Raw genomic sequence first — 12,231 nt, 5'->3', positions numbered from 1 at the left:
AGGAAACATCTGTGACTAGATAAACTAACAAGCAGACAATAATCAGTTGCACTTGAATAATAATGATTTAATATACTGCAATTTTTAAATACATGATTTGATTGATTCTTTTGATTGGAAAATGTGGCAATGAATCCGTAATGACCAAGAATAAGACAGCAAATTAGTCGCAATGTATGAAAAATTTCCAAAATTTAAGGATGCCTCGAGAAATTGAAATAATTGGTGGCAAAGCATGCGAAATCGGGCATCGATCAATCCAGAGCTGATTACGGAATCAAAAATTGTAAGTAATTGATAGAGGCCACATTTGATATTACGATATAATCATTGTTACAGTAAAGTCTCGTAATTAACATTGGGTATCTGGAGCAAGAAGCTAAGAGGAATTAAGACAGACTGCGAGGGACAGGTAACCGTTAACAAAATTACCGCAGGCCCTTCTCAAAATTATTCATAAGAATAATTTCAAGTACGGTAATTCTGAATCAGGTCTCCATGTTTAAACGTTTGGCATGGTTCGCGAGTCGGTATCATTTTATCGAGAAACGTGTGACGTACAGACACAGCCCTGGCCCTAGGGCTATGTGTGCACTGATTCTATGTAGGCACGTTTCCCGAGTACTGGTCGACTCTAGTGTCCTTACAGTCATACTTGAATTCCTCACGAGCAACTTGGACCAAAGGTTTACAAAATCAATGATGTAGTTTTAGATAACAAAGCAATTTTGTAACGCGAATAGTACAATAAACACGACTCGGTCAGTGATGGGAATACAAAATTATAGAGTCTAGATACATTAATACTGAACACAAAAACAGACATGAGCTGATCAGATTTAGAGGGACTGGCATTCAATACACGAAAATACGCAAAAACACGATTGTTGCGCAGTGACTGTAATCCCACGACGCGTTTCTCATTCCGAACTTCACCGCTGATTTCGACTCCGCTGAAGACTTCCTCCGACTCAACTCGTTCTCAATACGAACTGTTACCGCGAACAAACTGCGCTCCCACAAATATATTGTGTCCGTTATAACTGTTTATCGCACTCGCGCGGGCAAGAGAGGTTTATTTTTCAGTCCTGTCTGTTCTCGCCCCTCGCCCGTTTTAAAAGTTCCAGAACGTATCGCAAAATCCATAAAGAGTTCGGAGGTTTTCAGTATTTCGATCATCAGCTGCACTAAACACTCGATTACATACAAACATTTACATCTAAATAATGCCAGTCCTGTAAATATCATAGTTAAAACATACGATGAAATAAGAAATTAGTTATCACTGACCGAGAGTAGAAAATGCAAAATAGTTATTCGCAGTTACATTTAGGAATTATCTAAAAACTTTCAACTAATTTTCATTACATGATTTACAAAATATAAAGTAGATTAAAGTGTTTGGTGTATATAAAAATTTATGTTCAAGTGCATTTTTTTAAAAACAGAAAATGGTGTAGTTATTTATAACAGGAAGCCCTTCTTCATGCCGCCAAAATTCTTTTTCTTACGCGCGGCGGCTTCTGCTTCTGAAATAGAAATGAATAGAAAAAAACGTTATGATTGTTCATTGATGGCACGAAATGAATAGGATTGTCCATCGTTGACTTACGAACCTTTCTGAGCTTCAGCTTTTCTCTTTTGGTAGTTATTGTAGCAGTCAAAGGCTAATGCAATTGGCAGTAAGAAGATCATCTGAAAAACCAAGATAGCAACCGGTGATTGGTGGATATCTGTTGTTGCTATGCTTGTTACTAGGAAAAGGTTGTGATGTACCGTCTTTAGCAACCACCAGGCACAAAATGGCGGCCTTTCTTCGAACCGATTCAACATTCGTAGCATTGAAAAAAAATGTTCCATTTCGATTCATTATCTTCGGAAAATAAATGAAGTCGTATCTAACTATGAATCACTGTATATATAACTGAGACAAATTGTTGTCTGACGCATCTTTAATATAGAAAATACGACCAAACTATATTCCACTAAATTAACGAATTTCTAAAATTTACGGTTCGGAATAAATGAAGACTTTTACAATCTATACAACTTATAGATAACTTCATTTTCAACTTACCTTGACTTAATTCAAGAATTTTTTAGTTTATGACACGGATTTTCACTTTTTTTCCTCCGTCTGATTTTTTCAACCGCACGTGGGCTCAATCTTTGTTGACTAATGAACCGTAACCATATACCCCAACCGTAGCAACACCTTAGATACCGTATCCATATATTGTAAAACCTGATTTGGTTCGAATCCTGAAAATTATCATTAAGTTTATCCTAATTATGAAAGATTCTTCGTCGATCATAAAATCTTGAGGTACAGGATTTCGGAGATCAAAAACTTAATCGCTCCTATTCCCGGATTACTACGGGAAGTTCGAACCGACTGAATGATAAAAATCATTTCTTTAAAACATGTATGTCTTTATTTTGGCCTCGGTAAAAATATTCAAGCTATTATTAACAGTTAACAAAATGTTTAACATAGAGATGTAAAATATCAAAATAGATATACAGTTATAACAGTACTAGAACTACTGCGCCGGGTTTGGTTTTAATGTCTTTCCGTTAGGTATTTTTCAGTATATCTATGAGCATGTATTCGCCTGCCAGAGGAGCATCGTGTGGAACCTAAATGAATAAGAAATGTTTTTATCAGAAACTTACGACCTCAGATCCAATGATAATCGTCTCATTATCAAAAGAATTCAATTTTACCTGATGACCAGATTTAAGTATCCAGTAGAATGTAAATTTATCGTAGGTTTTCTTGAATCCTATTGGTTTTGATTTCGGTTTAATTCTTAGAGTTGTACGAGTTTGGTTATAATAGGTCTCCATGCCGGACCATGTCAGTTTCTTTAACCATTTTTCTGTCCCTATTCAAAAAACCTCATATTCCAGTTAATACAATACCTTTTTTCAATCATAAAATATTTCCATCTTCGAACTGTGCGAACGAAGCGAACGTTACCTATCGTATTAACGACAACATCCAATTGTCCATTGTAAATAGTTACTCGATAACTGGTATTTGTCAGTAGGAAATCGACTGCAAGAAAAATAAGCAACTGGTGCTGCAGGTTTTGTGTCAAGAGGTAGATGTCTGAATTGCAATCAATAACGACTGAAAAACTACCTGTGTCAACAACGGGTACAAAAACATTATCAAACTCGTTCGCCATAACGGTTGTATTCATATCTGCGAGAAAATTAGAGAAAATATAATTGATAAACATTACAATGAAAATTGGATACTTCATTTGTGGTGAGGGTGAGTTGATTACAAGTCCAAACTAGGTTTTTGGGAACAATTTCAACAGCTTTCTTCATCTCTCCGTTCATTAGTTTGGTGACGGGACCAGTTAGCTCTACAATAGAAATACGAAAGTTCGGAGAAGCAAAGATACCATGGCGAAATTACGAAATTTATCCACGGTTTACGCTGTTTTCTCGTATTTATCGATTTATTCGTATTTACTCACCTTCGAAAGTGTTCCAAGTGAGCACGTTATACATGTCTATGCCAGTACCGTACGGTATCTGAGAAAGCTTTTGGAATTCCTCGCTTATCGCAGTATAATTCTTTGTCTGGTATGTTACCATTAATTTCTGATATTCTCGTTCGTATTCGTCTTTTTTCGATTCTTCTATGATTGACTTTGAAAAAGGAAAGTTCTTAGATTAGTTTTCAAAAGCGCATTGATGGCTTCGATTCGGTTTAATTTTCACCATTGTATATAAGTATTGGGCCCACGTTGCAACCGGTCCAGTCATTACATCAACCGCGGGTCCACCTAAAACTATGCCTTTCAATAAACATTCCATATTGCCACCAGTTATTTCCTGCAACGAAAATTCCATATACATAGATAATCTACACTTCTTCTTCATCGCTTTTTCAGAACGTAATGTTGTAGGTGATTTTGACGAGATGGTTTGGAAAAATACGTTACACCTATATCCGATGAACGTACGTTGTGTAATTGTTTAGCAAGTAAAGGCGCTATTCGCCCGCCATACGACTCGCCGAATATATGAAACGGTATCGTCTGCAAAGTATACAAAAATTCATAAGATTCGTGGCAAGCTACTTACATGTATCTTAGATGAAATTCAAATCGAAAAAATATGTTTGTAATATATACCTTAAATTCTGGATGTTTGTTGAAAAATTGTTTTAGGAAAGACATTAAATCTGCTATAATTTCATCCGTATTTTTAGTATTCAGAGACTCGTTGTCTACGTAACTGTAACCAACTCCTACCGGACTATCAACTATCAACAGATTAGCATGAACCGCCTGCAAATTAGTGAACAGATTTATAACAGATTAATTCCAATAAACCCCTCATTTCTCCTAATCGTCCCGGTCACTTTTGTAAATTGCAATAAATTTGTAATCTCAGTTCATTTCTATAGCCGCCGGGTCTTTTATGTTTTAGCCTGATAATAATCTTTTTAAAGACATGTATGTACAAGGTAGATAGGTGGCCGGCCGGGTCAACTTTTAAGCTCAGCAGAAATGAGATACAAGGTATCAATTTTTTAGCCTAAAGAGCTTGGTAATGATGTTTGGCGTCTGTTTTATATGGACAAAACTCCCGAACCAAAAAAGTTACCAGTTTATCCATACCCAGTTTCCTTTTCTATATTTGAGATCTGTATCATACGGACCGATTTCCATAAATCCACCAATACCGACACCGGACTGCCCTGGACCACCCTACAACATATAGATAGACCTGAATATGTTAAAATTATACTTAAGTATAGAATCGAAGAAAATAGAAGTAAAATCTTTCACCTGTATCCATAAGATTAGTGGTTTTTCTTTGTAAGTATGTTTCGGAATAGCATACCAAAGCCACCAGAACATATGAGCTCCCTTCCTCACATCGATGTATCCCCGTGCCGTATTGGCAAGAACTTCATAAGCGGTGAACTGTTTCTGTAGATTGAACGATGATAAAGAGTAGAGTGAAGTGGATTTGTGCAAGGTAGTTTCAGAATTAAGAATAATGTTACCTGTTGTATTCCGTGTTCTCCTTCATCAGAGAAATAAACTGAAAAAGAAGTTTCCGATCAGAATGCGATCCGTTTATCAAACACGCTATCGTCGATGACTTCGCGAAGCAATTCACTTTATGAATGGTTGATATTTCATACCTTCGTGAATAAGAACTATCGTGATCGCAATGGCGTAGGAAACAGCGATGAAACTCAAAAATACGAGGAAGACAGTTCGACATCGTGGTGAACAACTACTATTATCTGTTTTCTGCGGTTTAGTCTCAGGTGTCGGAGTTACGGACAATTTTATATCAGACGAATCCGTCGATATATCCGCTACAAACGCTGGATTATCTTTCGACTAAAATGAAAATAGAGGATCGTTTCTAAATCGAAGCTCTCTCCAATAACATACACAGATAATCCATGCTACTCACTTACCATTGTGTTTGTATAAGTTGTGTAGAGGACGTATTTTAGTCCCACCCTATAGCGCAATGTTAGTAAGATAAGATACCTCTGTTAACCAGTTTTTTATGTATTCAATAGGGACCGGTTTTGATTGAATAGAATTGGTGTCGAGAGTTATCAACTTATAGAACTTGTTCGTAAAAAGTATTATAGGTTCATTAATGGAGTCAAACTAGAAGGTGGGAGTAGTCTTTTATTCTTTGGAAACTGGACACAATTTCGATTTCCCTGGAGCTATAACTATATATTTTTCCTAATAACAATCTCTCAAAAAGACTTTTAGCTTTTATTTGTACTCATTCCGATCGCTCTGTCAACCTCAACAAAGGGTTCAGTCTTCATATTAAACTTGCTTCAATACTCTCGTCCCCAACCTAACTATGTGCAATGGATTCGAGTCTTAGGCTTAACTTTTATTTGCTGCGTAATTTGACCTCTATCATTTTAGACTGATGAAGGGTGGTAGGAACCATTCGAAATAGTTCTAGTATTCTAATAATCTTATTCGTTTTTCATCATTTGTGGGATAATACATTCATTATAGTTTCATTAATCCATCGTTAATCAGGGCCGCATCTAGCATTTGAACTTGAAAAGAGCAGTTCTATAGAACATGAAAACAATAATATTTGCAAGAAGGGCGCTTTTCCAAAATTTCCGGAAGGACAGCCCCTGAGCTTATGAAATTTAGTTTTCATCTCTGGGGATATCTTGTGGGTGCAATGAGCTCCAAAAATTCCAAAGTCATTCAAAGACGTCGTTGAATACATTTCCATAATCCGATCGATCTGTTGCGTTCGGATATTTTTAAGAAGATTGACGAAAAACTAGATAAACTAACAAGCACACAATGATCAGTTGCACTTGAATAATAATGATTTAATATACTGCAATCTTTAAATACATGATTTGATTGATTCCTTTGATTGGAAAATGTGGCAATGAATCCGTAATGACCAAGAATAAGACAGCAAATTAGTCGCAATGTATGAAAAATTTCCAAAAATTAAGGATGCCTCGAGAAATTGAAATAATTGGTGGAAAAGCATGCGAAATCGGGCATCGATCAATCCAGAGCTGATTACGGATTCAAAAATTGTAAGGAATTGATGGTGGCCACATTTGATGTTACGATATAATCATTGTTACAGTGAAGTCTCGTAATTAACATTGGGTATCTGGAGCAAGAAGCTAAGAGGAATTAAGACAGACTGCGAGGGACAGGTAACCGTTAACAAAATTACCGCAGGCCCTTCTCAAAATTATTCATAAGAATAATTTCAAGTACGGTAATTCTGAATCAGGTCTCCATTTTTAAAAGTTTGGCATGGTTCGCGAGTCGGTATCATTTTATCGAGAAACGTGTGACGTACAGACACAGCCCTGGCCCTAGGGCTATGTGTGCACTGATTATATATAGGCACGTTTCCCGAGTACTGGTCGACTCTAGTGTCCTTTCAGTCATACTTGAATTCCTCACGAGCAACTTGGACCAAAGGTTTACAAAATCAATGATGTAGTTTTAGATAACAAAGCAATTTTGTAACGCGAATAGTACAATAAACACGTCTCGGTCAGTGATGGGAATACAAAATTATGAGTCTAGATACATTAATACTGAATACAAAAACAGACATGAGCTGATCAGATTTAGAGGGACTGGCATTCAATACACGAAAATACGCAAAAACACGATTGTTGCGCAGTGACTGTAATCCCACGACGCGTTTCTCATTCCGAACTTCACCGCTGATTTCGACTCCGCTGAAGACTTCCTCCGACTCAACTCGTTCTCAATACGAACTGTTACCGCGAACTAACTGCGCTCCCACAAATATATTGTGTCCATTATAACTGTTTATCGCACTCGCGCGGGCGAGAGAGGTTTATTTTCAGTCCTGTCTGATCTCACCTCTCGCCCGTTTTAAAAGTTCCAGAACGTATCGCAAAATCCATAAAGAGTTCGGAGCTTTTCAGTATTTCGACCATCAGCTGCACTAAACACTCGATTACATACAAACATTTACATCTAAATAATGCCAGTCCTGTAAATATCATAGTTAAAACATACGATGAAATAAGAAATTAGTTATCACTGACCGAGAGTAGAAAATGCAAAATAGTTATTCGCAGTTACATTTAGGAATTATCTAAAAACTTTCAACTAATTTTCATTACATGATTTACAAAATATAAAGTAGATTAAAGTGTTTGGTGTATATAAAAATTTATGTTCAAGTGCATTTTTTTTTTAAAAGAGAAAATGGTGTAGTTATTTATAACAGGAAGCCCTTCTTCATGCCGCCAAAATTCTTTTTCTTACGCGCGGCGGCTTCTGCTTCTGAAATAGAAATGAATTTGAAAAAAACGTTATGATTGTTCATTGATGGCACGAAATGAATAGAATTGTCCATCGTTGACTTACGAACCTTTCTGAGCTTCAGCTTTTCTCTTTTGGTAGTTATTGTAGCAGTCAAAGGCTAATGCAATTGGCAGTAAGAAGATCATCTGAAAAACCAAGATAGCAACCGGTGATTGGTGGATATCTGTTGTTGCTATGCTTGTTGCTAGGAAAAAGCTGTGATGTATCACCGTCTTTAGCAACCACCAGGCACAAAATGGCGGCCTTTCTTCGAACCGATTCAACATTCGTAGCATTGAAAAAATGTTCCATTTCGATTCATTTTTTTCGGAAAATGAATGGAAATCGTATCTAACTATGAATCACTGTATATATAACCGAGACAAATTGTTGTCTAACGCATCTTTAATGTAGAAACTATGACCAAACTCTATTTCACTCGATTAACGAATTTCTAAAATTTTCGGTTCGGATTAAATTTTCATTTTATAAACACGTTTATAATCCATGTAACTTATTAATAACCTCATTTTAACTTACCTTGACTTTATTTAAGAATTTTTTAGTTTATGACTCGCAATTTTCACTTTTTTCCTCTGTCCGATTTTTTTCAACCGCACGTGGTCATTAAGTGTTTACCAATGAACCGTAACCAGGTACTGCAACCATAACATCACCTTAGATACCGTATCCATCTACTGTAAAAAATGGTTTGGTTCGAATCCTGAAAATGACCACTTAATCTAGTTCATTTAGTTAATTTAAATCAATATTATTACGTTGATCACAAAAGGGTGAGATGAGTGCAATGATTTCAGATATCAAAAGATTAATCGCCCCATTCCTGAATTATTAATGGAACGACTAGTTCGAACTGACTGAATAAGATGAAAATCATTTATTTAAAACATCTATATCTTTATTATGGCATTGGTAAAAATATTCAAGCAATGAATAACAGCAAATAAATTATTTAACATAAAAGTAAAATATCAAAATAGATATACAGTTATAACAGTACTAGAACTACTGCGCCGGGTTTGGTTTTTATGTATTTCCTTTAGGTATTTTTCAGTATATCTATGAGCATGTATTCGCCTGCCAGAGGAGCATCGTGTGGAACCTAAATGAATAAGAAATGTTTTTATCAGAAACCTACGACCTCAGATCCAATGATAATCGTCTCATTATCAAAAGAATTCAATTTTACCTGATGACCAGATTTAAGTATCCAGTAGAATGTAAATTTATCGTAGGTTTTCTTGAATCCTATTGGTTTTGATTTCGGTTTAAGTCTTAGAGTTGTACGAGTTTGGTTATAATAGGTCTCCATGCCGGACCATGTCAGTTTCTTTAACCATTTTTCTGTCCCTATTCAAAAAAACTCGTATTCCAGTTAATACAATACCTTTTTTCAATCATAAAATATTTTCATCTTCGAACTGTGTGAACGAAGCGAACGTTACCTATCGTATTAACGACAACATCCAATTGTCCATTGTAAATAGTTACTCGATAACTGGTATTTGTCAGTAGGAAATCGACTGCAAGAAAAGATAACAATTGCAGGCTCTGTGTCAAGAGGTAGATGTCTGAATTGAAATCAATAACGACTGAAAAACTACCTGTGTCAACAACGGGTACAAAAACATTATCAAACTCGTTCGCCATAACGGTTGTATTCATATCTGCGGGAAAATTAGAGAAAATATAATTGATAAACATTACAATGAAAATTGGATACTTCATTTGTGGTGAGGGTGAGTTGATTACAAGTCCAAACTAGGTTTTTGGGAACAATTTCAACAGCTTTCTTCATCTCTCCGTTCATTAGTTTGGTGACGGGACCAGTTAGCTCTACAATAGAAATACGAAAGTTCGGAGAAGCAAAGATACCATGGCGAAATTACGAAATTTATCCACGGTTTACGCTGTTTTCTCGTATTTATCGATTTATTCGTATTTACTCACCTTCGAAAGTGTTCCAAGTGAGCACGTTATACATGTCTATGCCAGTACCGTACGGTATCTGAGAAAGCTTTTGGAATTCCTCGCTTATCGCAGTATAATTCTTTGTCTGGTATGTTACCATTAATTTCTGATATTCTCGTTCGTATTCGTCTTTTTTCGATTCTTCTATGATCGACTTTAAAAAAAAGGTGAGTTCTAAAATAAGTTTTCAAATATGTATTGATGGTTGTTAACAGAGATTGATTCCGTTTATTTTTCACCATTGTATATAAGTATTGGGCCCACGTTGCAACCGGTCCAGTCATTACATCAACCGCGGGTCCGCCTAAAACTATGCCTTTCAGTAAACATTCCATATTGCCACCAGTTATTTCCTGCAACGAAAATTCCATAAACATAGATAGTCTACACTTCTTCTTCATCGCTTTTTCAGAACGTAATGTTGTAGGTGATTTTGACGGGATGGTTTGGAAAAATACGTTACACCTATATCCGATGAACGTACGTTGTGTAATTGTTTAGCGAGTAAAGGCGCTATTCGCCCGCCATACGACTCGCCGAATATATGAAACGGTATCGTCTGCAAAGTATACAAAAATTCATAAGATTCGTGGCAAGCTACTTACATGTATCTTAGATGAAATTCAAATCGAAAAAATATGTTTGTAATATATACCTTAAATTCTGGATGTTTGTTAAAAAATTGTTTTAGGAAAGACATTAAATCTGCTATAATTTCTTCAGTATTTTTAGTATTCAGAGACTCGTTGTCTACGTAACTGTAACCAACTCCCACCGGACTATCAACTATCAACAGATTAGCATGAGCCGCCTGCAAATTAGTGAACAGATTTATAACAGATTAATTTCAATAAACCCCTCATTTCTCCTAATCGGCCCGGTCACTTTTGTAAATTGCAATAAATTTGTAATCTCAGTTCATTTCTATAGCTGCCGGGTCTTTTATGTTATAGCCTGATAATAATCTTTTTAAAGACATGTATGTACAAGGTAGATAGGCGGCCGGCCGGGTCAACTTTTAAGCTCAGCAGAAATGAGATACAAGGTATCAATTTTTTAGCCTAAAGAGCTTGGTAATGATGTTTGGCGTCTGTTTTATATGGACAAAACTCCCGAACCAAAAAAGTTACCAGTTTATCCATACCCAGTTTCCTTTTCTATATTTGAGATCTGTATCATACGGACCGATTTCCATAAATCCACCAATACCGACACCGGACTGCCCTGGACCACCCTACAACATATAGATAGACCTGAATATGTTAAAATTATACAGAAGTATAGAATCGAAGAAAATAGAAGTAAAATCTTTCACCTGTATCCATAAGATTAGTGGTTTTTCTTTGTAAGTATGTTTCGGAATAGCATACCAAAGCCACCAGAACATATGAGCTCCCTTCCTTACATCGATGTATCCCCGTGCCGTATTGGCAAGAACTTCATTAGCGGTGAACTGTTTCTGTAGATTGAACGATGATAGAGAGTAGAGTGAAGTGAATTTGTGCAAGGTAGTTTCAGAATTAAGAATAATGTTACCTGTTGTATTCCGTGTTCTCCTTCATCAGAGAAATAAACTGAAAAAGAAGTTTCCGATCAGAATGCGATCCGTTTATCAAACACGCTATCGTCGATGACATCGCGAAGCAATTCACTTTATGAATGGTTGATATTTCGTACCTTCGTGAATAAGAACTATCGTGATCGCAATGGCGTAGGAAACAGCGATGAAACTCAAAAATACGAGGAAGACAGTTCGACATCGTGGTGAACAACAACTATTATCTGTTTTCTGCGGTTTAGTCTCAGGTGTCGGAGTTACGGACAATTTTATATCAGACGAATCCGTCGATATATCCGGTACAAACGCTGGATTATCTTTCGACTAAAATGAAAATAGAGGATCGTTTCTAAATCGAAGCTCTCTCCAATAACATACACAGATAAGCCATGCTACTTACTTACCATTGTCTTTGTATAAGTTGTGTAGAGGACGTATTTTAGTCCCACCCTATAGCGCAATGTTAGTAAGATAAGATACCTCTGTAAACCAGTTTTTTATGTATTCAATAGGGACCGGTTTTGATTGAATAGAATTGGTGTCGAGAGTTATCAACTTATAGAACTTGTTCGTAAAAAGTATTATAGGTTCATTAATGGAGTCAAACTAGAAGGTGGGAGTAGTCTTTTATTCTTTGGAAACTGGACACAATTTCGATTTCCCTGGAGCTATAACTATGTATTTTTCCCAAAAACAATCTCTCAAAAAGACTTTTAGCTTTTAGTTGTACTCATTCCGATCGCTCTGTCAACCTCAACAAAGGTTCAGTCTTCATATTAAACTTGCTTCAATACTCTCGTCCCAGACCTAACTATGTGCAATGGA

The 12,231-nt window shown here is 36.2% G+C and overlaps 3 protein-coding genes across 3 annotated transcripts; all 3 read right to left on the bottom strand.

Moving 5' to 3' along the window:
- Positions 1-2,412: 2,412 nt before the first annotated feature.
- Positions 2,413-3,376, bottom strand: LOC141904683 (uncharacterized). The gene is made up of 5 exons (XM_074793314.1): positions 3,297-3,376; positions 3,149-3,211; positions 2,984-3,061; positions 2,728-2,888; positions 2,413-2,640 (listed from the first exon to the last, which is right to left on the bottom strand). Exons 1-5 carry the CDS (start codon positions 3,352-3,354, stop codon positions 2,578-2,580), a joined length of 423 nt encoding a protein of 140 aa, XP_074649415.1. The 5' UTR covers positions 3,355-3,376; the 3' UTR covers positions 2,413-2,577.
- Positions 3,377-3,486: 110 nt separating this feature from the next.
- Positions 3,487-5,937, bottom strand: LOC141904511 (retinoid-inducible serine carboxypeptidase-like). The gene is made up of 9 exons (XM_074793102.1): positions 5,929-5,937; positions 5,180-5,384; positions 5,039-5,076; positions 4,818-4,961; positions 4,647-4,736; positions 4,158-4,313; positions 3,987-4,061; positions 3,742-3,855; positions 3,487-3,669 (listed from the first exon to the last, which is right to left on the bottom strand). The coding sequence occupies exons 1-9, from the start codon at positions 5,935-5,937 to the stop codon at positions 3,487-3,489; spliced, it is 1,014 nt and encodes a 337-aa protein (XP_074649203.1).
- Positions 5,938-8,890: 2,953 nt separating this feature from the next.
- Positions 8,891-11,190, bottom strand: LOC141904510 (retinoid-inducible serine carboxypeptidase-like). Its single transcript, XM_074793099.1, has 11 exons — positions 11,164-11,190; positions 10,979-11,082; positions 10,504-10,659; positions 10,333-10,407; positions 10,088-10,201; positions 9,828-10,002; positions 9,630-9,713; positions 9,482-9,544; positions 9,323-9,400; positions 9,067-9,227; positions 8,891-8,979 (listed from the first exon to the last, which is right to left on the bottom strand). Exons 2-11 carry the CDS (start codon positions 10,988-10,990, stop codon positions 8,917-8,919), a joined length of 981 nt encoding a protein of 326 aa, XP_074649200.1. The 5' UTR covers positions 10,991-11,082; positions 11,164-11,190; the 3' UTR covers positions 8,891-8,916.
- Between the last annotated feature and the right edge of the window lie 1,041 nt (positions 11,191-12,231).

The sequence above is a fragment of the Tubulanus polymorphus genome, chromosome 4 (assembly GCF_964204645.1).
Source record: "Tubulanus polymorphus chromosome 4, tnTubPoly1.2, whole genome shotgun sequence".
Classification (NCBI taxonomy): Eukaryota; Metazoa; Nemertea; class Palaeonemertea; order Tubulaniformes; family Tubulanidae; genus Tubulanus; species Tubulanus polymorphus.
The sequence above is the reverse complement of the archived record's forward strand: the minus strand, read 5'-3'. Positions and strand labels throughout refer to the sequence as shown.